This window comes from Orbicella faveolata, unplaced genomic scaffold (genome assembly GCF_042242905.1).
Source record: "Orbicella faveolata isolate gen_17 unplaced genomic scaffold, um_ofav_v1 contig_24, whole genome shotgun sequence".
NCBI lineage: Eukaryota > Metazoa > Cnidaria > Anthozoa > Scleractinia > Merulinidae > Orbicella > Orbicella faveolata.
In genome coordinates this window covers 5,527,991-5,553,761 of record NW_028301552.1, presented here as the reverse complement: position 1 = coordinate 5,553,761, position 25,771 = coordinate 5,527,991, and the positions used below count along the sequence as shown (strand labels likewise).

General features: G+C 47.2%; 7 protein-coding genes and 1 pseudogene across 7 annotated transcripts; 6 read left to right on the top strand and 2 right to left on the bottom strand.

Annotated features, from left to right (window-relative positions):
• Nucleotides 1–1,006: 1,006 nt before the first annotated feature.
• LOC149110077 (uncharacterized) lies at nucleotides 1,007–5,048 on the bottom strand (the record flags this gene model as incomplete). The annotated part of the gene is made up of 5 exons (XM_089291555.1): nucleotides 1,007–1,888; nucleotides 2,250–2,376; nucleotides 4,133–4,169; nucleotides 4,520–4,634; nucleotides 4,749–5,048. Coding segments are annotated over 5 exons (1,095 nt in total), but the record flags the coding sequence as incomplete, so codon positions are not given.
• A 1,541-nt stretch (nucleotides 5,049–6,589) lies between these two features.
• LOC149110076 (uncharacterized) lies at nucleotides 6,590–7,387 on the top strand. The gene has a single exon (XM_089292594.1). It carries the CDS (start codon nucleotides 6,645–6,647, stop codon nucleotides 7,041–7,043), a length of 399 nt encoding a protein of 132 aa, XP_089148720.1. The 5' UTR covers nucleotides 6,590–6,644; the 3' UTR covers nucleotides 7,044–7,387.
• A 3,166-nt stretch (nucleotides 7,388–10,553) lies between these two features.
• LOC149110075 (uncharacterized) lies at nucleotides 10,554–12,142 on the top strand. The gene has a single exon (XM_089292593.1). The coding sequence runs from the start codon at nucleotides 10,850–10,852 to the stop codon at nucleotides 11,669–11,671; it is 822 nt and encodes a 273-aa protein (XP_089148719.1). The 5' UTR covers nucleotides 10,554–10,849; the 3' UTR covers nucleotides 11,672–12,142.
• A 961-nt stretch (nucleotides 12,143–13,103) lies between these two features.
• LOC149110074 (uncharacterized) lies at nucleotides 13,104–14,509 on the top strand. Its single transcript, XM_089292807.1, has one exon. It carries the CDS (start codon nucleotides 13,206–13,208, stop codon nucleotides 14,295–14,297), a length of 1,092 nt encoding a protein of 363 aa, XP_089148933.1. The 5' UTR covers nucleotides 13,104–13,205; the 3' UTR covers nucleotides 14,298–14,509.
• Nucleotides 14,510–16,863: 2,354 nt separating this feature from the next.
• LOC149110073 (uncharacterized protein F54H12.2-like) lies at nucleotides 16,864–18,202 on the top strand. Its single transcript, XM_089290824.1, has one exon. The coding sequence runs from the start codon at nucleotides 16,877–16,879 to the stop codon at nucleotides 18,200–18,202; it is 1,326 nt and encodes a 441-aa protein (XP_089146950.1). The 5' UTR covers nucleotides 16,864–16,876.
• A 2,185-nt stretch (nucleotides 18,203–20,387) lies between these two features.
• On the top strand, nucleotides 20,388–21,140 carry LOC149110072 (uncharacterized; annotated as a pseudogene).
• A 270-nt stretch (nucleotides 21,141–21,410) lies between these two features.
• LOC149110071 (uncharacterized) lies at nucleotides 21,411–23,729 on the top strand. The gene has a single exon (XM_089292540.1). The coding sequence runs from the start codon at nucleotides 21,413–21,415 to the stop codon at nucleotides 21,908–21,910; it is 498 nt and encodes a 165-aa protein (XP_089148666.1). The 5' UTR covers nucleotides 21,411–21,412; the 3' UTR covers nucleotides 21,911–23,729.
• A 559-nt stretch (nucleotides 23,730–24,288) lies between these two features.
• On the bottom strand, nucleotides 24,289–25,201 carry LOC149110070 (uncharacterized). Its single transcript, XM_089292608.1, has one exon. It carries the CDS (start codon nucleotides 25,184–25,186, stop codon nucleotides 24,353–24,355), a length of 834 nt encoding a protein of 277 aa, XP_089148734.1. The 5' UTR covers nucleotides 25,187–25,201; the 3' UTR covers nucleotides 24,289–24,352.
• Nucleotides 25,202–25,771: the final 570 nt, after the last annotated feature.

The following is a 25,771-nucleotide window of genomic DNA, read 5'->3' as shown; positions in this document are numbered from 1 at the left end:
TTTAGTAAGTCAAAGAAACCACCAAATGAATAGCTAATGTAGAAAATGAAAACCTCCTTATTTCGACTGAGGTTTATGTCTTAAAACGGACAATAATAAGGTTATTTTCTTTAATAAAAATGGCGAACGTTTCATACGTCTCCCAATAAACTGTTCAGTCTTCTTAGCTTATATACAGTATTTAAGGTTGCTGGCAACAGTTTCCAGCATTTTCAGCACTTCTATCTTATTCCAAAATGGCCGCCATTTTAGTGTTCTTTCGTTTGCTTCCAAATTAGCCCTTGCTGCCTCGTTCAAGGGATAAAATTCTTTTGGATTTCCAGTTTAAGAACGAGGCAACAAGGGGTAATTTGAAGGTACACAAAGGAACACTAAAATGGCAGCCATTTTGGAATAAGGTATATACTACAATTATTTTTCAACAATTAAGGTAGGTAGATAGGTAGGTAGGTAGATAAAGCCACGTGACTCATCAGGCCGGAGCTTATCTCCTGTTTCAGTAGCCTGAAGTGATTAGGAGTATTTCTACTCCCCCCTGGATGAGATGCTAGTCCATTGCAGGGTTACCCCCAGCAATAAAATTCGCTGCTACCCATTTATACACCTGGGTGGAGGGTGGCATTGTAAGAGTAGTGTTTTCATCAAGAACACAACGCAATGCCCCCGGCTAGGGCTCGAACCCGGACTGCTCGATCCGGAGACAAGTGCTCTAACCATGAGGCCACGACGACTCCCAAAACAACAGTGGCAGCAAGTAATGCCCAAAAATGTGTTTTTAAACTATTTGGCTAATCCCCATGTAACCTCACGTGTCCATGGTAAGCAGTGTTATATCCAAGTTTGGGGTTTCAAAATTTTAAAGCTATGTTCTGGAGAGACTTTAGATTTTGTAGCGATTTTAATGATCAAATCTTTCCAATTTGTTGAATCTTCATATGCTTTTTGGATTTGTCTATATCAGTTTTTCAGTTGCTCTTGCATTTCTGAAAAAATTATTGAAACCAAATTTTTTTTTTTTAATTGAACAATTTATTCTCTTCTTTAGTGTGGAAATAAAGAAGTCAAAAATCTAATCTAAATCTAACATGGCGGATCCAAGATGGCGGATATTTTTAAACATGACGTCACTAAGGTGTATGACGTCGAAAATGAGACGTGATTATTTGCAAGTTCGGATGCCCTACAAGCCTATTGAGTGCACTCTTTTGGAAATACATATGGTCGGCTAAAAGAGCCCCACCCCTTCAGGCTCACGGACGAAACTAAAGTTCATGCTAAATAGGGTTAAAAATATGGAACTGACGTGACTTTAATGTGTTTCGAGTATATTGATTTAGGTTGTGGATATTGACTTCATTTCATCAGTTCCTTCTTACTGCACTAATATGTAACCAATGGCTTTGATGTGTTTGTCGCCAGTATCTGGTGACCATAAAGCTTCGTTTCCACAGGTGTTGGAGTCATCAGGATGCCCTCCTGTACCAAACCCGATTCTGGAGTTACAACTCAAGCAGTCGTTTGCGTCGTTACTAATGATACCTATTCTTGCTCTGTTATCCCATACGGTAGTCTCAACATTGAATCCCTCCTTGTTACAGTTGAGCTGCAAAGAGGCTTGTGAACCAATCAGCTTCTTCCACGTGTTACGACCCAGTGAGGTGTTGCGGTATTGCGCGTCAGCGATCAGTGAGTACAGAGATTTGGCTTTCTTGTTGATGGCAATGAAGTTGATCTGTTGGCCGATCCTCATACCAAGACAGATCTTGGAGAAGGATGTATTCCAGTAGGTCGGTAACTTGGTCTCTTGTGAGTCAAACCCAGTCTCCCCTCCAGGAAGGTTGTATTCAGTTTTATTACTCCAGTACCCCTCGTTATAATGAAATGTACTCTGAAGAGAAAAAGTAAAAACGTTCTGCTCATTTTAAAATATGAATTGCCTCTCGTATATAAAGAATAATGCTCATTTAATCATCTAACTTTGGAATTCTTACAGAGTACTGTTTTGGTGACTTCGTAAACATAACATCTTGTTGTAAACAATTTTCTGATCCAAACGAATCCGCAAAACCAAAGGATTGCGTGAAACATCAAACATTATGTTGAGAATCTCGACTAACTGAGCTGAGTTACTCGTGCTATATCCCATCAAGAATATCGAGTTCATTTCATTCCACTTAAAAGTAGCCATTTAAGTTTTACAGATAATGTTTCTTTGCGTGTACGAGTAGAGAGTTGATTTAATGTGATACCTTGTTGCCGTCAATCTTCATGACCGGTGTCCATCTCCCATCTCCACATCCAAAATCTCCCATGTGACAGAGAATAGAAATTGGTTTTGAGTCAATGTGGAGCGTAACCAGCTGACTTACGCTGGACCTGTTGGATGTGAATAATAACAAAAGCTATTGAATTAAAGAAACTTGAGATCGAGTTGAAATAAATGTTCACTGGTTTCAACACTGTTTACTTGTTAATATAATATTTAGAGCTTAAATAGATAGTTTGCTTGTTTTGTCTGAGAACTCGTGTAAATATGACGGCGGCAATACAAATTTAATTTGAAACTCTCCTGTATGGTTCAGAATGTTGGCGCTTAACGGAGAAGGATTTATCAAAGCTCTCTACATTTCACACCAAGAGCCTTCGGCGTATCCTACGCATCTTTTGGCCTAATGTCATCTCAAATAATGATCTCTTTGAACGGTGTGGAATTGAACCAATGGCTACCGTCCTGATGAGGAGACGTTGGAGGTGGATTGGCCACGTCGCTCGCCAAGAAGCCTCAATTGCGAAAACTGCTTTGCATTGGACGCCAGAAGGAAAACGCAAGAGAGGCCGCCCTAAGATCACATGGCGGCGGACGGTGGAGAAGGAAATCAAGCAGACGGGGAAGACCTGGGAAGGCATCAAGTTTATGGCAAGGGACCGACAGATGGGGAGGGAACATATTGCTGCCCTACATGCCACTTAGGCGTAAAGGGCATGAGTGAGTGAGTGAGTAATACAAATTTAAAGTTCATTTATCTGAATTTGAAGTTGATAAAGGGAGCGAATTAGTTACGCTGATGTTTAAATCGTTAGTCCTTCCATAGTTAATAGAGGGGAATGGTTATGAAAAACGACAAAGTTCTTTCTTGTATGTTTTTTTTCACTTTTTTGGCCTTTTTTGACCTTTTTTGACCGTGCAAAAAACACAATAGTTGTTTATTCCGCACTGAGGAACTAACCAATAGAAACGTGTTGGTTACGTAATTCATTCATAGTGTACAAGCGCAAAACAAAAGATTATGTACGATCGTGGACTTTCCAACATAAATCTTGGCATCTCTGTTTGCTCTTTTGATGTTTGCTGGGCTTCATAACCAGTCCCCTCTATTAACTATGGTCCTTCGTCTAAAAAACGTATTATTATCATATAGCCGTGTCTCGCAAGGACTGGAAACTATCAAATTCACGGGGTGCGAATATGATTGGCTTAAATCGGTAATGACCGCAGTCTAGATTTTCCCTTCTAGACCGGTATCTAGATCATTCTACCTTTTGTTTTCGTCCTGAGAAAGTTGCAAACAATAAATACAAAATAATTTGCTTGATAGGTGGCCACGTTTTGTGAAATCTGGTCTGTTTTTAGGGCTGTTTTCAAAGTTTACCTCAACGCTCTTATTAGGAACAATTAACAGTTAGGTATAAAACGTAGTGCTTAACAACCACCTTCAAATTCGATCGTTGTTACTTGACTAGAAAATTAGTTAATCGTGATTGGCTGATAGCAGGTCAATCTATCGTAAACTTTTAATTTGCCCCGCAGGAGAGCAAATAAACGCGCTCGAGTTAGAACTTTTCTTAGTCAGATAATAAATAAGGAATCGTATGAAAGCATTAGTAATCAGAAGGATTTACTCTGGCTACTCGTGATATATTTCAAAATTCTTACAAACTGTATTCGCCTGAAGGCTCGCACAATTTTGAGAGAATTTTCGAATCACTCGTAGTGTAAATGCTTAATTGAACACGCATTCATACGGTTAGTTGGAATGGAAATAAGGAAAATAAGAACTAAAATAAGGACTCTTGACCAATGGTAATTACAAGAACTTCTTTAAAATGTCTAACATTTAAAATTTTGGCTTACTTGTACACGTTGTACAGTTCTTTGCATGACGTCACAGCTGCAAACAAAAAATACGATATTTAATTATTAGAACGAATGATGCTTACTAGTTGGTTCCCATATCAGGCAAATGATTGCTACGATCACTGAAAAAAGTTAAGCTGATCATTGCGCGGACCATATGGAAACAATTCTCTGGCAAACGTAGCGATCGTTGGTTGATCCAGGCTCTCTCAGGCAGTATTTTTATTCTGCAGCGATTGAAGCGGTCATATGCACACTGGTAGTCGGATGTAGTCGTTCAACCAATTCTGGCGCAATGTCAACGTTCGTAGCTATCGCATGGAGGTGAACACCTTAAAACAGTACAAATGAAACAAATCTAATTGAATAAAGTTGGCAGTCTACCTTTCTCACAATATTCGCCAATGAATCCTTTATCACAATGGCATTCAAAGGTGTCATACTTGTAATTCGTCACACAGGTACCTCCGTTTTGACACGGCATGGAAGAACATGGTGACTAAAATAAGAAGAAATAATTCATGGTTAAAAAAGAAACTTGGTTTGATGATTTGGAGTAAAGTAGCAATGTCAATGTGGTAAAGAAACCCATGTATCAGAAACCAGGCCCTACCATAGTGAAAAAGTGATGCGAAGTCGTGTTTTCATTGTACTCTCTGAAGTTTCTGTACCTATCAGAAGAAAGCAGATCGCACCAAATGTTTCCATCTTCTCCTTTGGAGGCGGCCAAGTTAAAAGAAAGGCACGAGGGACTGCTGAGGCATTCAAAGATGCAATCAAAGATGTCGTACACAGTAAATGTTCCAACTCGAGTCACATTCAGATAATGGAACTCGTCCTTTAAGAACTGACGCTGTTGAAAAGTCTGACTGATAGAAGTGCCATCTGGTTGAAAAGCATTTGTTCCTGGGGAAAGAACGATAATATATGTGCATTATTACTAGCAAACAAGTGAATAGAGCTCAGATCACGTTCGTTGTTTTACCCGGCCCTAAAAGCGCGCTATTAGAAAACTATCATAAACGCAGATTACGTGAGTAATTAGTCTACAAATCATTAACATTTAGGACAATTCAAAAGCTTTGTTACCAGTTTGAGCGGAGTAAAGCTTTCAGGTATATAAAAAAGCATCTTGTTGTCCAATTTTAAAACATACGTGACAGTGGTAAAATAGAAATCATTTAGGTTTTAACTACAAATTAGGGAACTAAATTATTTTAATGGCAGAAGCTGGCAGATAACTGGCTGAAGAAAAGTCGACGCGTGAAAAATGTTAACTGCTATGGAATACTCTTGTCAACGTGTATTTATCTTGGGAAGCAATATTTTAGTCGTTTGTGGGTTTTTTATCCAATTTTTTAAAACAATGTGTTTCCTACAGTGTACCTAAGTTTTGGCTATTATCAGGATTCACCTATGGTTCAGAGGTTTCAGGTTACAATATAAAACTCACCTTCTTTTGTTTTGCGGTTGGTAAGTAAAAATGTAACAATGTAATGCTGTTGAAATTTGTGTTCTTTCTCAACTTGGCCGTATTAAGCCTGATGCTGCCTTTGCTCTCAAGTGCAACCTGGCTGGCTGACTTCCTGCCTGCTTCTCGAAGCGTAGTTTCAGTTTCTATCGCGCACCTCGAAGCATTTAGTCTAGATTTAATTTTGTAGCATTTTGCTTTCGTCCGAGCCGAAAGAAAAGATACCTTAAAACTAATGGAAGCCTTTAACTTATAAGCAGATGTGGAGTAATAACCCCAGAAGAAAAATAAACTGAAGACACTCCGGTAGAGGGAAGGTAGAAGGATCCTTATGAATGTAGTTTTAACCTAACACGAGGTCGTTAATTTGTTTCACAAATAACCTTGCTAGGTAAGTCATTGTGTAGCCCGCGAATCGAAAAGAGCTTGTCGGCAGGCGAGTCACCTCGCCTCTAAGCATGTATGGAATGGTTCTGCCAAACGTAAATACCAAATGTTTTGACGCGTGATGGTTTGTATTTAATGGTTTGCACTCTGTATTGATCCTAAACGAAAGTAGAGCGTTTTGAACGGAGAGCGCTCTCGTGGTTGTTTAGTTTTAGGCAGAACAGTTTACTCTAGATCTCATGAAATACAACTGTCAATCATTCGTAAGCGAAACTGCAGCGATAGCAATACTCATTCAACTTTATGAAAAATCTTGATAGTCGCTTATACATCGCAAATCGTAATCAAGCGTCAACATTGCATGTTCCGAAAGACTCGGCCGACACGGCATGCAAGTAGTCATATACGCTTGTTGGGGCCGTAACCAATCAGCGTGCAGGGATTAAACCACGTGACCACTTTTTTCCCATACATTCTCTTAAATTTGGAAATCCAAGATGGCCGCCAGGTAGGCAAAACATGGCGCCCGTGACGTCACAGGTCACGTGCATGTCCAAATAAGGTAAACATGAAATCGACGTTCGTGTGCGAATAAAAAGGTGTTGAGTTGTTGAGTTTGGCATTGTTGTTTGGAGATCGACGCGAAAAAGGATGACTTCGGAGGAGAGCAAGACGAAGGTGGAGGTGATTAGTATTCCTGCGGGGACGTTGCCAAAGGACATTCCGAGAGAGGAGTTTGCAGCGAGAGTGTTGGATGCCGTGAAGGATAGTATTCTTGGAAAGATTATGAAAAGCTCCGTTAGGGACAGTACGGATAACCTCCTGAAGAAAGAGATGACGAAGCTGGCGGATGAGGTGATCAAGTTCAGACAGGCCATGTCAAGGAAGATGTTGGAGGACGAGTCTCTGGATAAAAAGGAACCTGTGCGTTTGGAGAGGTTGCCGGAGAGTTTTGAGGCCGGATGGAAAGAGTGGAAGAGTGGTTGGGGTGACAGAGAAGAGTTGGCGTACGCAGCCTTTATCGAAACGATGACGTCACCAGAGGAGTGAAAAAACATTTTTTATTTTATGCTTGTAACTAATAAAAAACCTTTAAAGAGAGAATGTACATGGTTTGTTGTGTGATTTTTTTTCTTCGTCTCTAGGGCTTGCACGTCATTGGTTCCTAGATGCACGAGGGCTAGCATCATGGTCTGCGGGGTGAGAAATTCTCCGTGAAGGCCTGAGGAGGATTCGAACACGCGTCCGAAGGGCCAAACTTTGGAGAGGTCTCTTCGCATTTACCAGGGGTAGGGAAAATGTTGGGTGAGGAAAAGGAGCATGACATCTTCGTCGGGGTGGGGTTCGTCCAAACGGATTTTACAGGCCAGGGGTCTCTAAAAAAGAAAAAAGAATTTTAATGCCCCGACCAGGAATCGAATCTGGGTCTTTGAGGCCACAACTCAACGTCTTAACCATTAGACCATCGAAGCGCTTACCTCTTTAGGACTTGGTTTTGGGGTTGTCATCGGGAGGTAGTCCGAAATTCACGGTATTGCAATGAGGGCAGCGTCTTTGGGAGGGTTTCAACCACCAGGTGTGGAGGGCTTTACAGGATCCGTGAAAGAATTGGTCGCAACAGGGTGTCAGGAAGTAGTCTTGGATACTGTGATTGGGAGTGTATCCTTCCTTACACCATATACATTCGGGTTTAGGAAATCGAGACATGGAGTCTGAAAATAGAACAAAAACAACTTTTTATTGGTCATTCTACTTGGTTTACAGGGTGGGACGTGTGCACGGTCCTATTGACCGGCGCCCTCTTTTTCCTCGGGATAACAATCAAGGAACGATTTGACGTGATTGACACGTGACAGGGCCTGGTTGTAACCGTTTCCCAGGAAGACGGGTTCGTAACAGTTGGTTTCCATATTGTGGTACATGCCATAGATGACACCGCAACAGGTGGCGTAGACGCACCCTAGTCCCCATTCTTTTCTGAGTGGTCCCGAGATTGCTCGTACGAATTTGGTGTGGGTCCCATTTCTGCTCAATTCTAGTATGGGTTGGCGGCAGCAGGGTCTCAGTTGTTTGCACACGTGGCAGTGGAGGGGTGGTTCCATAGCTAAAAATGAAGCAATTGTCTGTAAGTGTTGCGGACAAAGTCTACGTGAATGACTAAATCATTGGTATCGTCCTCGTCAAGGACCCCCAACCTCTCTTCCAGGAACAAAAGATCTAGTTGGTCCAGGGCCACCTCGATAAAACCTAAAAGTTGTTCTAGGTCCCTGTACAAAGGGGTCTCTTCTTCTTCGTCGTTCATCCACTCTCTCACCCGCTTTTCCCAGGTAGTCAACTCTACGTTACACTGCTCTAATACTTCCATACTCACTTGGTACTTTGAGAAGCCACACTAACGAGAGTATCCACAGTCTTCTGTAATGGGCGCTCATACAAGTTGAAAAAAACTCAGAGTGAAAGTGATCGGTCCAACTCGCTTATTTTATACACACGTTATAATGGTGTCCAGTCTCCTACCGTGAGTGGGTGTGGTAGGGGGATACCCCCCTATCCCCTGGGTCTGGGTAACACGTGACTTCGTCTCGATCTGTGATTGGCTGGACGGATCTTCATAAAGCGAATCCGCGCTGCCCCCGATTTTCACTCTGAGTTTTGAACTTGTATTGAGCGCTATCATGGCCCTTAGAGAGATTGGTCTACAAAACCATGTGCCGAGAAAGCCTGGGGTTACCTATGAGGAAGCCATTGACCAAATGGAGGCACCCTGGACCAGATTCTATGAGGATATGAACTTTCCCATCCGGGATTTGTTGGTGGGCCGACGATGGCTGACACAACTCAAAGATTCTAGTCAGCTCGAGGTGATGCTCCACCAAATCCTGTTTTTCACGGACGAGCAGAGGGAAAACTGGACCCGAAGTCATAGCAGGTACCTGAGAATCGAGAAGTGTTTCGGGAGAACTTTGTTTAACTCGATCCTGACCATACGCAAGAACCTTGTATGGGACGTGAAAGTGAAGCCGCCCGTGGACCGGATCACGTTTCACCGACTTATGTTGTGTTACGGTTTTGAGCCCTTTCAGTCCACGTGGACTAAGAGACAGAAGAAGACAGCGAGACGCTATATCCTCACAATTCACTTTTATTATAGTACTTTTAACAAATGTACTCAAGTAACGATGCGAGCGATGATCGACGCGGAGGATAAATTACCAAACGTGTAAAATATTGTGAAATAAAAATCGGAGTGTGTTTATACGAAAAAACTGTGTCTGTCTTTTTCTTAGTTTGGGTCCTGTCCATTGATCAGTATGGCTTCGGCGACTCCTCGTGGGTATTCGTCGATCCATTGGAAGAACTTGCAGGTACGCTTGGGACACTTGAGATAGAGCCTGTCTGGGTTGGACTGGGAGTGGGAGGTGGCTAAGACCAGGGACTTGCTGCATAGACATCGGAAACGAGCCGGGTCGATGTTCCTGTAGCAGGGGTGGGTCTGTTCTTCGACGCGTCTCAGGTAGGTGCCCACCTCTTTGACGCCGCAGGTCACATAACACTTGGTGTAGAATCTGGAAGAGGGGCATCGGTAATACTCCCAGGTGCCACCGTCTGGGGTTCGCACGCTTCCATATTCCATGGGTACCATGCAACGCGGGCAGGTGGGATCTTGTGGTTTCAGTTGGTTCAGGAACTGATCGGGGTCGAATTCCTCCAACACTTGTACTTCGGTGGATTCTCCTAGGTCATCCACTTCAGGTGGCACTTCTACGAGGTTGTCTTTCTTGAATTTGCCGAGTCCCAGGGGTTCCAGTACTTGCAGGACTTGCATGGTTCGAGGAGGTGAGTCTCTGATCACGGTCATGCATCCGCCTTGAATGGCAGGTAGCTTTGAGTCTGTGAAGATAGAGATTGAGTTAGTATCCCAACAAGGTGTTTTCACGTCGCATGGTTTCTAGGATGTGACTGGTCTTTCGCACGTTCTTGGGGGTCAGTCTTTGCCTTCGCTTGTCATGGTTACTTTTCATTCGGCTTCTACATTCTTGACGTTGGATCGAAAAGGCGCTCCACGGTCGCGAGAAGCCTTTGAGAGGGACGGTGGTCCAACTGACCGAGTCCGGGGTGATCTCTTTGAAGAGGACGCGTTCGTTGAAACGTAGTCTGGAACGAGGTTTTTTGAATAACCATCTATCTAAGGTGGATTGTAGTTTACCTTCTCCTTCCACTCTCTTGGGTAGGAGCAGTTTCAGTTTCTTACGCGCCTCCTTCTTTTTGGATGATTTTTTCTTTTTCCTGTCGGGTTCGACGTGTGAATCCATGACGACTGTTGAGAAAAGTGACTCGTGATGGAATGCATGGTTCGACTTTATGGACGTTTTTGACAACCAATCGGTGACGTGTGGTGTGATGGGATCATGTGACGGTCTTCGTTCCGATTGGTGGATCTGAAAAAGGGCGCGTGATCCGGGAAAGTACGGAGTGAAAGTGGATCCGCGGCGCGGGTATAAAAGGAGCCCGTTGGACGCAGCGAATCATTCTCGACATGCTCTTGACGCGGTGATGACCTATAGGATTTTGGATGAGAGAGCCGTGCAGGAGATCCTTGAAGATCTGAGACAGCAGTTGAATCGAGCTTCTGACGTTTTGGATTCAATCGAAAAAGAAGGCGAAAGACCGTTACATGGGAAGATAATTGACTTGGAGTTACGTCTTGTCTCCCCTTTGTACTATAGGCTCCAGAGGCACTTGATTGACTGGGGCGACCGTAGTTGCTATCCTCATTTGTCGGGCTTGGAGATCACGAAGCGAGCGGATCGAGAAGGAAAGAAGTTTAACGAGTTTGTCTGAGGGTGGGTTTCAAGATGACTTACTATAGCAACTCGAACCAGATTCGGGACCTAGTGGAGCAGATCGTGGATCAGAAGGTACACACTTTAAGAGATCTCGATGCCATTCCGGATGCCAGAGTGGACATGTACATTTTTGACAATCTCTTCGAACCGTTAGGTCAAATACCCGATAGTCTGTGGTCTTTTGAGCTCTTGATGAGACGTCGTCCTGACTGGGGTGGTACGATTTTGGAGATGATGAAGAGGAACGAAAAGGTGTACCTTTTCTGCGGTGAGTGGTGTCGCGTGATGTACAGAAGTGGTAGCGGTCAATTCAAATTCATTCATTGTCGGGATCCCGCCCTGGACGCCGAGCGTGCCTGTTTGATCGCCACGGATCACCTCACGTACATGATGAGCGATGCCATCCGTGACCTGTTTGAACCCTTGCGGTTCGCTCGAGACCTGTCACGACGGGTGTTGGAGTCCGACAAGAGTCCCAAGGTGGAGGAGATACTGACTTTCAACAGGTGCGCTCACAAGGAAACGTGTCTGAAGTTGGAAGAGTTGATCTACGATATCATGCGTCAGCGTGATATGTGGAAGGATCGGTTTTTCTTCCGTGCCCTTGAAGCGGATGAGGATGACCTGTGTGGTGAGTGTAGAGAGAGTATGCGTCGAGCATTCTATGTGAAGGGGGACGAGGAGGAAGCCCTGAAGTGGAGACCCGGTAAATGTGATTGGAGAAATTGTAAATATTATGCCATGGATACCTATGAGGAAGACTGTGATAATGAGTACGGTCAAGATTGTAAGAACACGGACTATTCTCGATACTTTTCAGATTCGGACTAAGTCTTTTTTTCGCCTTCTTTTTTCGTTTTATCCAATCAGAGTCGATTTTACGTAAGAACCAATCAGGCACGACGTTTTTGTACATATAAGAAAGTCGAAATAAAAAATTGAGTTCAAATCATTATGTCTCATGCCTTGAGTTGGTTGATCTCGAGAGTGTGTACGACCATGGCCGATCGATGGTGTTGGACGACCTTGTGTTCCAAGTGCGCTAGTGTCTACGAGCGATACGGTAAGGGTGAACCCATCCCCTACAATTTCAGCGATTCGCCCTTGGAGGTGTTTGACTATACCGACGTCGAACCCAACGTGATGCGTTTTGTCGTTTATATCTTGTGGTTGAAACGGCAACCCGATTCATTTAAGAAGTATCTCGAGGTACGGGAGCAGCGTTTCGAGTTGTGGAGACAGTGCGTGTACAAACTTTATCGACTATGAAGAAAGGTCAAAAGAAGAAGCAAAAGCCGCTTTCGACCGAAACGTTACTGGGACGGTACCGGGATCCGTCCAGACCCGGTAGTCTGGGCGGTCTGACGCGATTCGCCCAGGCCAATAAGATCTCGGTACGACGTGCTCGCGAGGTCCTGCAACGGGATTTGGGGTACACGCTGCACAAACCCAGACGTCGTCGTTTTCCCACGGTCCCGGTGGTGGTGTTCGGCATCGACGAGCAGTGGACGGCCGACCTGATCGAGGTGATCAATATTTCAAGGTACAATCGAGGGTATCGTTATCTCTTGACGGTGGTGGACGTGTTTTCCAAGCACGCCTGGGTCCAGCCCTTGAAGAGCAAGACGGGTAAAGCGGTGACGGAAGCCATGGCTAAGATCTTGAAAGGAGGTAGAAAACCCATCAATCTCCAGACGGACGACGGGAAGGAATTCTACAACAAGACGTTTCAGGATTTGATGAAGCAGAAAGGCATTCATCATTTTTCGACGCGCGGGGATACGAAATCCAGTGTGGTGGAACGGTTTAATCGGACCCTGAAAGAACGTTTGTACCGATACTTCACCGTGAAGAATACGATGACGTTTGTGCCCGTGTTACAAGATCTGGTCCGAGGGTACAATCGATCGTATCATCGCAGTATCAAGATGGCTCCCGATCAAGTGACTTTAGCCAATAGCGAGGACGTGTGGGAGACTCTTTACGGGAAGAAAAAGGGAAAGAAATCGAGACGACCTCCACTGAAAGTCGGGGATCGTGTGAGACTGAACAAGAAGTTCCGACAGTTCAAGAAAGGGTATTTACCCGGTTGGACCGAAGAGGTGTTTGTGATACGGAGGGTGCGTCCTGGGAAGGTCACCACGTACAAGGTGGAAGAATGGGACGGCACGGCGGTCGAAGGCACGTTTTACGCGCAAGATTTGCAAAAGGTGAATGTGAAAGACGACGATCTGTTCCGCATCGACAAGATCGTCAAACGAAAGGGGGATAAAGTCTTGGTGCGTTGGAAAGGTTGGCCAGTCAAGTACGACAGTTGGGTGGATAAAAAAGGCTTGTACGTGACCCAAAAGCCCAAGACGAAAAAATGAAAGACTTTTACGTGCAGTTGATGAGCAATGCCAGCACGAGCGAGTTCACGGACAACAAGGCCAACAGTTTCAAGAACCGTCTGCCTTATCCGCTCCTGTTTGAATCCGACAAGGAATGGAAAGTGGGATTGGCGAGCGTGTCTTACCCGATCCCGCCTGCACGACCGCATCAAGTACCAGTCCCTCAAACGCACGACTTTGACGACGACGACCACGTGTTCGGTATGGAGTGGACCATTGAAACGTTCAGGTTGCTAGACGACGGGATTACGTGTAGTCCATATCGTTACCCGGTGACATTTGACGTCTACGGGAAGGAACTGAACCGCGTCCGACACAAAGTGACGAGCGGAAGATCTCTCATGCAATACCTCATCAATCGTTTTCACGAACGCCTGTATCATTACATGGATCATGAGGGTGAAAGTCTACGAGCGCCGGACGGGAAAAAATACTACCCCGTGTTCCGATGGGAGGGGAACGATTTGATTATCGACAACACCGACACGTTCCTCGACGAGTCCGGAGACAGAAAACGTCCCAGAGTGTTTTTTGGTCCTAAACTGGTCAAGAAGTTGGGTTTGATTCGCGAGGAATCGTATTACTCCGTTCACTTGGACGTGAATATCATCAAGATCTTTCCCAACGACAAAGTCCCGTCTGATTTCAAGAAAGACTGGACCGACCATAGCGACAATCGATCTCGCGAATTTTGGAGTATGCTCAGCACTGGGTCGTTACAGCTCAGTCCCTATTGCAACTGGCGCTTCAGTTACTTGGACGAGGAATACGCCAAGACCTATCGCGGAGTCGTCGTTCATCCGGACCTCCCTCCGCCTCGCAGTCCCATGTACCTGTATTCGAATGTGGGTCGTAGCACCATCACGGGGAATCGAGTCACGGATCTCTTGAGAGAAGTCCCCCACGACTCGCTCAAGACGACGTACGAACCGACTCAGATTCAATATAAACCCGTGCGCAGCAACGTTTTGGATATAGTGGAGGTGCAATTGGCCGAGAACGACGGAAGACTGGTGGACTTTACCTCGGGCGTGACCTCGGTGACATTACACTTTAAGGATGAATGAGTCTGACGACTTTTACGTACAACTGATGAGCAACGCCAGCACGAGCGAGTTCCCGGACAACAAGGCCCACAGTTTCAAGAACCGTCTGCCGAACCCGTTGCAGTTGAGAGAGTCGGGATGGAAAGTGGGTATCAGCGACCTCTCGTTTCCGTCCGCGACGCGTAAGATGGACTTGAAGGATTCTCTTCTGTTTGAAATCTGGTGGATCAATATGGTGGACGCGGATCGAAACATATACCGCCGGGTCTCTTCAGTGACGCGAGAGGGCGATTTGGAATTCACGCCGAGGACCGGTACCGAGTTGATGAACGCGATACGAGATCGATACATGCGTAGGTTGAGAGATCGAACGGATGACGACGTGACGATGTACAAGAAAAAGAGCAAACCCGACGATCCCACCGAATTGCTGTACACGGTCATGCCTCGGGCCGAGCATGGAGAATGCGTCCTGGACAATTCGAGAACGTGCATCAGCCTCCTGATCAACGGTAAACGCGTCTTCCCGCAAATGAACATCGGCATCGAATTGGCAAAGAAGATGAAATGGGTCAAGATGGGAACCTTGCAAAACGGTCGACCGGGTTACGTCTTGGGACCCCACTTGAGGAAGGAATTTCCCAAGGAAGTCGTACCCACGGCCACGGACTTGATCATAGGTCAGAATGACGGGGACGAACTATTTTACAAGATCGACCCGGACACCTTACATTTGAGTTGTTTCATCAATTGGGTGTTCACGGATTTGGATCGCAGTTACGAAGAGGCGTTCGGTCACGAGCGTCGTTCCTTGTTCGTGTATTCGAATGTGAGACAGAGTATGGTGACGGGAAATCAAGTCACCGACATGTTGAAACAGGTTCGTTACGATCCGGACGTGGTCGACCTTCAACCGAGACACATCCTATATCTACCGGTGCGCACGGCCGTGTTGGACATTGTCGAGACGCAGGTATCTGAGAACGACGGACGTTTGGTGGACTTTGCGTCGGGCGTGACCACGATCACGTTGCATTTCAAGAAAGGATGAGTGATTTTTACATCACATTGCCCAGTCACAGCAGTAAGAGCGAGTTTCCGGAGAACAAGGCCAACAGTTTCAAGATCAGGTTACCCAATCCCATACGCCTGGAGGGACATGGATGGAAAGTGGGGTTGTTCAGCATCGCCATGCCAGATGCGCACGTGACGCTGCCTTCCTTCACCGATTCTGAAGGTAAAGTCACCTTGGCCTATACCGCCTGGAGACGCATTGAACCTGAAACATCCAATGGGTATACGTTTGGAGAAGCGTTCTTCGACACCGAAAATGTCAAAGATGTGTTCAGCAACGTGAACGGTGTTGAATTCATGAAATCCATTATCAGCTACTTCGAAAGGCAACGCATCTTCAGTAATTCGGGACCGAGAGTGAACTCGAAGTATGTCACGAATGATGGGAGAAGAACCTACGTCGCGTTCAAGTGGGAAGGCGAAGACCTGGTCACGGATAACAAAAACGTCTACCGTCCCAGAAGGGAACCACCTGAATTACAATTTGACGTCGATCTGGCTTTGAAAATGGGATGGTTGCTGAGGAAGGGAAATAGTTACGTGCTGGGTCCAAACTTGCGAATCGAATTTTTCGATGATGTCATTCCAGACATTCGAACCAGAGGAGACATACAGGATTCGAGTGGAAATCGTCTTTTTTTCCATGTCGTGAAAAACCCCATCAAAAATACTGAATTCTTGGAACTCAGCGTCTTTTGCAATTGGCGTTTTCTGAACCTGAACAGAGCGTTTGAGAGTGTGATCGGAAGCAGTTCGCGTTCCTTGCTCGTGTACTCTAACGTGGGAGGAGGTAGCGTGGTGGGAAATCAAGTCACGGATTTACTGAGAGAGGTCAACTTGATTCGAAGAGGCGCCGGTGTTCAGTACTTCGAACCCGCTCACATTCAATATATTCCCGTGCGCAAAGAGGTGCTGGACATTATGGAAGTGCAAGTGGCCGAGGCAACTGGAGAACTGACGAACTTTGGAGCCGGCAATACGATCGCGACGTTACACTTTAAGAAATCATGATCGGTGGAACCTTGATACGGTTTCATCCCGACGGATACCAATCGGGGTCTGGCATATTCGGCCAGGCTTGGAAAGGCTTCAAGAAACGAGCTCCCGGCATTCTCAAGGACGTTCTGAAGGAGACGGCCATCGAGGGTCTGAAAGGTTTAAAATCGGGTGGCACGGGAGGAAAGCCCAATTGGAAAGGTGCACTCGCTGGGTTAAAGCGGGGAGCCATTCGCTCCGGGAAACGTAAAGCGACGGAAGAGTTCCAACGCTTTTTGGGTAGTACAAGAAAAAGAAGAGACCTGTTTGGATCATGATTCCCATCTACTCGAGACGCGTGAGACGTCTCCCCGGAGGGATACGCACGTATAAAGGGGGTTCGCTCTTCCAGAGACGCTCAAAACTCCCAGACTACCGTTGGGTAAAGTCAGCACTGAGAAGCGTGCAACGACGAAAAAGACGCCGTAGACGACGATGACGGACCTCGTGGCTCACGCTAGGTCGGCGGAGTTCGTAATCCCCGCCTGGACATGTTCACCACTCCTCCCACGGATCTCAGCATGTCGTCGCGACGTGAGGTGAGAATCAATCCGTTCAATACGGGGATCAACCCGGTGACCTTCCAAATCGATCCTCAAGAAGACTTCATCGACATGAACGAGAGTTTCTTCGAAGTGGAGTTGGTCGTCAAGACAGCTGGCGGAGGTAATATAGCGCAAGCGACTACCGTTGGACTCGCCAACAATCTGGCCCACACCCTCTTCAAACAGATCAATGTGAGATTGAATGGCACTCTCATCAGCCCCCAAACCGATACTTACCACTACAAAGCCTACCTCGAAGCGCTGTTGAACCACGACCGAGACGACGGTGAATCGATCCTGACACCAGAGGGTTGGTACAATTGTCTCAGTGTACCCAGTCGCGGAGAGGCGGATGTAATGACAGGCAATAAGTTGGATCCTGCTCACGCCGATTATGCTGCCTTACCCCAAGATCTCAAGAACATGGTTCAAAGTCGAATTCAGTTTTTTGGTGGAAAGAGAGTGACCTTGAGGTTCAAACCTTACCTGGAAGTGTTTTATCTCAGCAAGTTACTGGTACCTGGTGTACAGATCCAGATCGACATGTACTTCAATGCCCCCACTATGTGGACAGTCCAATGGGCCGGTGCCGATACTCTCAGACTGACTGAAGCCGACGTGAAAGTGAGATTGTTCCTGTCTCAAGTGAGAGTGACTCCCTCGGTGTACCGAGAACTCATGACCAGCATGAAAGGCGGAAGAGTGGCCACTTACCCCACGGTGAGAGGTGAAATTCGCACTTACTCTCATCCCAATGACAACCGTCATTTCGAGTGCAGCAATCCTTTCCACAATAAGCTACCTAATCGGTTAGTGGTGGTGTTGATGAAACAAACAGCCTTCAATGGAACTGTGACGGTCAATCCGTTCAGTTTTGAACAATTCAATATCTCTTCCATCAAACAATTGGTGAGAGGTGAAGAGTACCCCTACGAGACCTTGGAGCTCAAACACGATGATACCAGTAAAGATCTGAGAGGTTACCAAAGATTCCTCAAAGCCTCGGGAGTCTTGTGCAGAGGAAAAGGAAACATGGTCCGGAAAGAGGACTGGGGGCAAGACAAGAGATGCAACCTGTTTGTATTTGATAACACAGCCAATGGATGTTTGGACAGTCCAGTGTTGAACCCCAAGCAGGAAGGTGAACTGCGTCTGGTGATCGATTTCGGAGCCAATCCGGGATCAAACCTGACCATCTTGTTGTACGGCGAATTCGAGAACATGCTGGAGATCAACGAGAACCGAGTCGTCCTCTACGACGTGTACCAATGAGAAGAAAAAAAATGGAGAAAGTGGCCTTGAATAATTTACAATTGGATTATTTGGCACGGACGAATCCGTCACTCTGCTGTGTTTTTCACGGCACGGTCCCTTGCGATCGGCTTCCAAGGACAGTACCTCAAGAAGGACCGACCGCTTACATCGTGAACACGGACCCTCACGATAAACCGGGATTTCATTGGATCGCTTTGTGGGCCGACAAGAACAAGTGCGAAATCCTGGACAGTTACGGTCTGCCGTTGGACACGTACGTCACCGCCGGACCGATCCGAGCCTGGTTGGACCGTCATTTCAAGTACCAGATTCACAACGGCAAGAGTCTGCAGTCCCTATTCAGTCAGAGTTGCGGCGGTTACGCCCTGATGTTCCTGATCGACCGAGCCGAAGGTCGTGACATGAACGCGTTCTTGAATCGTTTTAAGAAAAACGAGTTTGTGGAGAACGATCGTAAAGTAGGACAGATGTTAGAACGTCTGATCGTGGACGAGTTGGATTGGCTCAAGATTTGTAAAACCCCGTGTCACCAGGACACGTGTGGTTCTTCCAGAGGAGTGCGTCATTTGTTATAAAGTAAGCTGTTCGAATAAAAAGTGTTCATTTTTGAAAAAGAGGTTGTGTGGTGGTCATGGCTCTTCAGTTTCAAGGGCATAGAGATTTGGACGACGTGATAGCCAGGTTGGAAAAACGCTATGGAAAAGCGGGTGGAAAGGCGCCTCAACCCAGTGAGGCTCATTTCAAGAAAAACCAACCGCCAAAACGACAGCTCAATCTGAAAATACTTCAACCCGCCAGAAGACAAGTGTCTTTTCAACCGCCGTCTGTCCTTGACACCGGTGCATTACCAGCGACGGTGACCACCCGTAGGAAACCCAAGAGAGCGCCCGCCAAGCCGAAGCTTTCCGTGAAAGAAGATAGGAAAAGAAGAATGAAAAAGAGGCATTGGTACGAAGACAAGTTCGGAGACTTGAGTAAATTCGCCAAGAAACCTCGAAAAAAGAGATCGGCGCCTGCCAAGCGTCCCAAGAGAGCCGCGGCCGAGAGAGCCATGACCAAGATCAAGAGGGGAAAAGCGTGGTACGCCAGGAAATTCCAAGTGGGGAAATTTGCGAAACCACAGGGAGCCCCCGCCAAGAGTCGATCCAAGAAAAAGCCCATCTGTTTCAATCGTAGAGTCACCCTATTGGGTCTGTTGAGACGCATCCCAGCCGTCAAGACCCCATTGGCCAAGTTGTTCGGATAAAAAACGGAGCGTCTCGAAACCCTGGACCATTTCAAGATCATGGAACGACGCAAAGCGTTTCAATTTCACACTCCGTCGAGTTTGTTGATAGCGGGTCCGTCGGGGTGCGGCAAGACGGTGTTCACCACCAAACTGCTCTTGGAGAACGGCGACTTGTTCCAACAAACACCGAAGAGTATTCATTACTGCTACGGATCGTGGCAAAACGGGTTCCAAAAGCTCAAGAAGGGCGGGGTCAAGTTTTACGAAGGCATCCCCGACAGCGAGCAGTTACCCCGATGGTTTCCTGGAGGGGGTGTGTTGGTATTGGACGACCTGATGGACGAGGGTGGTAACGACAAGCGCGTGTTGGATCTCTTCACCAAACATTCGCATCATCGGAACATCACGGTGATTTACCTGTGTCAGGATCTATTCCCCAACGGAAAATTCGCCAAGACCATTTCCCGCAACGCTCATTACATCGCGGCTTTCAAGAACCCTCGGGATCAGTTGGGGATACGAAATTTACTTCTGCAATCGTTTCCCACGCAATGGCAGGAGGTGTTGGACACGTTTCGAAAGGTCACCGATCGACCTTACGGATACATGCTATTGGATCTTCATCCAGCCAGTCAGGACGATCAACGCGTTCTCAGCCACGTGTTAAAAGACGAAGGATTCGTACGATGCCATCAGTTTGCAACCCCGTCATGTTGAGGAGCGAAGTCGAGTGGTTTCCGCTTTTCATCGTCCTATGCAAGACCAGACTCAAATACTGCATGAATCCCCATGAGCTGGACTACGAACCGATGAGACAGGTCACAGAATGCGAGAGTTATCGTCAAGTACGGTCCGTCATAAACGCATATAATGGTGAGGGTTTCGATTATTTGGTTCATAAGCAACGAGAACTCGCCGAGAAGAAGATAGAAAGAGAGAGGGGAATGGATAAAAATGAGCTCTTATGGTAGTGACGATTTCAACCTCTCGGCTCTGGAAGATTATTCGCCTTGGACTCCATTGACTCGAACGAGTACACCCATTCCGTCTGCAGCGGGTGTGGGTGCGAGTCTGAACACTCCTCCTTCACCGCTATCGTCACTGGCGACACCACCCCTGCCCAATGTCTCGCCCGTCGGAGTAGGCACTCCTGGCGCGGGTGTGCCACAGACCAACGTCACGGTGGGTGTCGGTAGTGCTGGATCCGTGTCGCGCGCCAATGTCACGGCAGGTGTCGGGGCACCCAGGATAACATCCGCCACACCTTTGGCACACGCTGTTCGAGGAGGGAAACGACCGAGACGCGTCCCACGTTAAAATACACCGACGTCCTCCAGTGATTCCGGAAGCCGCAGAAGAAGTAGCGCTAGTGGTAGCGGTGGAAGAGGCAGAGGTAGAGGCAGAGGCAGAGGCGGAGGTGGAGGCGGAGGTGGAGGCGGAGGCGGAGGCGGAGGCGGAAGTGGTGGTGACTCCACACCGCCTTCGTCGATTCGATCGGGTCGAGGAGGAAGAAGAAGAAGTCGAGGCGCCCGTGTTCTCGACCAAGCCCAGATGCAGCAACAATTGGAAGAGATTTTGCGCCAACAACAACAAACGGCGGCGGGTCGACGAATCGCAGGCATCACGACCACGAATACGATCACGACTACCTATAAGAACGGACAACGTCCTACAGTGACTCGCAATTCGACCAGTGTACGAAACTGAGAACATGTTGAGAAGCGAAGTCGAGTGGTTCCCCTACTTCCTGCATCTATGTCGATGCTCCCGCTCTTACTGGGATGCGACCAGCATGGATCACGAAGACATGAAACGTGTCGCGGACGATTGCGATAGTTACAGACAAGTCCAGGATATCCTGAACCAATCCGTAGAAACCGCCTTCAAGGACGAGATCTGGGAATACAAGCAACAAGCTAAAAGGATCGAACGTCCCGACAGAAAGTCAGACTACGTTTGGCACTGGTTGGAAAAGAGTCATGAGTACTTCGGTCTGTTTATTGGATGAACCTTTTACCTCTGTGGTGGATTTGGACGTGTTGAGACGTTTGGATGGACTGTACGCTTTCTACCACAAGTATTGGTGGTGTCGAAGGCAGATGTTCGGTTACTACAAATTGTGCAACGCCATTCTCAACGGACTGGCCTTACTGACTGCGGCAGCGAGCATCGTCGTGGGATCCGTGTGGAAAGACGGGTACGTGGCGGTAGGATTGACGGCTTTCGCCGCCGCCCTGAAGGGATGGAACGATTTAAAGAAGTATTCGCTCAAGATGGACATGACCCAATTCGCATACACGACGTACGAAAAGACGTTGACCGAACTGAGGAACTACGCTCTGGGCGGTGTGGAGGAATTGGATGGGTTTTTGATCAAGATGCAAACGTTGGACGACGTGGTGACGGATTTCACACCTCCCACGTACGACCGATACTTTCGAGACTACGAAACACGATTCGTTCACGAGCCTCTATAAAAATGGACACGCGATCCCCTTCGTGAATCATTCAAGGTGGAAACCCGACATGGTGAGGAGAGGTCGAAGGAGACGACGGCGAGTGGGAATACGTAGAAGGAAGGTCCAAACGGGAAAAGGTTTTTTCGACGGTTTTAAAAAAGCATGGAAGTTGTATTCAGACGTTCAAAGAAGAAGCAGAGCGGTGTAGAGAGAGACTCTATAAAAAGGACACGTGATCACCTGTCTACGTCATTCCAGTGTTAAAGTGCGTGCGTGCGTGTCAGAACACAACATGGTGGTGAGAAGGCGAAGGAGACGACGAGTGGGATTACGTCGAGTAGGAGTAGGAAGAAGGAGGGTCCAAAGGGGAAAGGGTCTTGGTAAAATTGTCAGCACCGTGGCCAAGACGGTGTTGGGCCTTCTCGAAGAGTTGTGAATAAAAGAGCGGGACGGACCAACCGGACGTTAGACGTGAACGATGAAGCGGTTGCGACGACAACGTCGTTTCTTGACGAGCGTCCTGAAAGAAGCCAATCGAAATAAACGTCAACGGATGTTGCATTACGCCGACAGAGATCAGATCAACGCCATCAGCGAGATGGTTCTCAATTTGCTGAAAAGGAGGATCCCCATCGACGCAACGACTTATGGGAAACTGAAAAGACATAAAAAGGTTCTGCGCGAAGTGGGTAGACGCAAAAACTCTCTCAAGCGCCGAAGAGAGCATCTCCTCACCCAAAACGGAGCGGGGTTCTGGAGCGGATTACACGGTTGTTTCAAAGCATGTTGTGTACGGTGAAAGGACGCGGCGAAGACGGTTACCCGCTGGAGGGGGTCGACGTCATACCCAATTTCCCGCCGAGAGAAGACGAGTCCAATACCATTCCTAAACTCGTGCAGTTGTTGCAAGACGCCAATCGTCGCGAAGCCCGATGGAAAGACTCGTACGATCACTTGAACAAGAGGTACCACGACCTGTATCAAGAGTACATGGCTTTAAAGTTCGGTGACTTCTGCCAAACCTGTCAAACGAAACGAGATACCACACCGCTCGGTGGGTGCATCGAGTTGTGCAGGGAGTGCGGTAAAGGCAAGCGAACCGTTCAAAGTCTTGAACTCGAGTTGGAAAAGAAAGACGAATCCATACGGTACTGGCAAGACTGTTACGAGACGGCCTTGAGAGAATTGTCCGAATTTCCTGACACGACCCTGAGTCAGCCGAAGGCATGAACGAAGTCATGATGGTACCCGTTCAAGAATTCAATCGTTTGCAAGATTATTACAAGGGTAAGATCACCCAGAGCGCCTTGTTGACCAAAGCGGGACGTTTGGCCGCCGAAGAAGATCTCATCCTGAAAGACAAACGTATCCCCGCCAGCATGGCCGTCAAGATGACCAAACCCATGGCAAACGAAGAAGTCAAACTGGTGAAACGTATACGGACGGGTATACGCGGCACTCCCACGTACCAAGGAACGGTAGAACCCGAAGGCATGGCCGACGCACCCGTCGAACGTCTGTTGAAACAGATCATCAAGGGCGTCAACCAACCCTCCGCAGCCCCCGTGGTCATCAAACAAGAACCCGCTACACCTTCCACGTCAGGTTTCAAAAAGGAGTTTAAATATACCAAACCATCCACAAGCAAGAAGCCACCCGTGCCACCCAAACCAACTGCCAAATCAGCCCCAGGTAAACTCATGACCGACGCGCAAAAAGAGTTCTTAAGATCCATCGGTGTCGCCGAGAAATACATAGACGACGACGGTGGTTACAGTCCCAAAGGCAAGGGCAAGGGCAAGACGTACAAGAAGGCCAAGAAGACAGAAGCACAAAAGTTACAAGAAGGATGGGAAGATTTCGAACCTTGGAGAAAGGGACTGAAATATGACTCTACCTAAGACAAGAAAAAAACGTTGGAAATTGTAAACTTTATTGTTGTAATTAAAGTTACACGCTTTGTTGTTTTTTCAAAAAAGAGTCTCTTTTGTTTTTCTTCAAGTCTCGCACGTCATGCCATTGTGGTACAGAGTATCCGAGGCATTCGATGTCACAAACAAACGTTCGAACCTTATTTGGTCCCCGAACGTCGACGAAGAGATGAATAACAACCGAAACCTAATTCTGGAGGTGAATTCGAACACCAAGAAAGGGGTGTTGAAATAAAACATGCGATACACCTCCATGCGTATATGATCGTACGAAATGACATTGAAGGGAAAAAACACGGTGCCGTGAATGTACATGGGACTTCGGAACTCCGAGGATCGCACAAAGGCCTCCACCTCGCGATAGTACTGGAACCACACTGTGACAGGAAGGGGATAAGGTAAATGATTCCACGATCGCGTCAAGGAATTGTGCGTCTCAAAGGATTTTCCATTGTCTCTCATATAGGTAAAGGCGTCGTGAATCATTCTGCGATGAGTGTCCACTGTAAAAAAATGAAAAAAGACAGTGTCAGGTCCATAGTCCGTCCTCGTGGTAAAACGAGGGACCACCGGGAAAGGGTAAGAGACACAGCTCTCGAATCTCAATATCCCTTTGTCCCTCCACGCGCCTGAAGTAGAGTCTGAACCTTTGAATTCGGATCAGGTTATACGTATAGTAAGGAGTGTTGTAAATGAACAGACGGTACAGATAACTTCTAATCTCTCGGGTCGGTTCCACGGGGAGACGCACACAACCGTGAATGTACAGGTCTCGATCCCGATACAGAGTCACGAAATTCCTGATAAAGGTATAATAACGTGTCCAAATGCCAGGGTCAATGGCATACGGCAAATCATTCCACAAATACGAGCCCTCGTGATGGCAGTGATAAGGTCTACCCTCACTGCGATATCGCTCCAACTCTCGATCCATTCTAACTAAACGAGCATTCGCACCTGCCGTTAACTGGTACTCCTCATCGTTATCATCTTCCTCCATTTCCTCGTCGGTTTCCAACACGACCTCAGGCTGAATATCGTCGATCACGCGTCGGCAGTTGCCACAGGTCAGAACCCGTCTCTCCATCTCCCGGTAGCATCGCCGATGCATGAACACGCCGCAGCAAGGAGTACGCTGGCACGATGCCAGAGAATCAATGTGAATGTCTCTCTGACAAATAAAACACACTTGTTGAATCGGTGTTTCGTCGGGTATCTGACCCCGAAGGCGACGACTGCGTCTCGGTGGTTCATCGTCATCGTGTGATCGGGCACGACGCCGACGACGTACTCGTCTCGGTGATCCTTCGGGAGACTGACTTCGAGTTCGGCGGCGACTGATGTGCCCGGATTCAGTCTCCATCACCAAAAACCGAAAAATGCCAAATGCGCATCTCGCTTTATGTCCATGATGCACCAATCAAACGAAAAAGGCCGACATCACGTGTACAGGGCAGACCAGGGGGATAGGGGGTATCCCCCCTCCCGGTCGGAGACTGGGTCCGGGTCGAGTGCAACCTGGGATCCAGTTTTACCGTAAGTATAAAAAGATCGGTTCGAACCGTTCACGTCACTCTGAGTTTTTGACTTGTATCGAGCGCTGGAAAAAATCATGGCACAAGAGCTGACCGACGAGGAGATGAACCAACAGATGGATCAACATGAAGAAGCAGTGAGTATAACGTGTACCCTATGTAAGAAAGTCATCCTCAGAACCGAAACCTGCGCCCTTACCAAGTGCTGTCGTTAATATGTGCATTACGATTGCTATGTCCAGGCACTCGATGATCAGATGGTGAACAAGGGCGCGACCCAGGAAAAGTTGTACTGCCAGATCTGTCACACTCCGTGTATGCTAAGTGCGTTCGTGGCTTCCCTAGACAACTGACGGCATCTTTTTTGTCACGCCTTTGTTCACAGAGTTACTGGGATTGGTTACCGCCCGAGA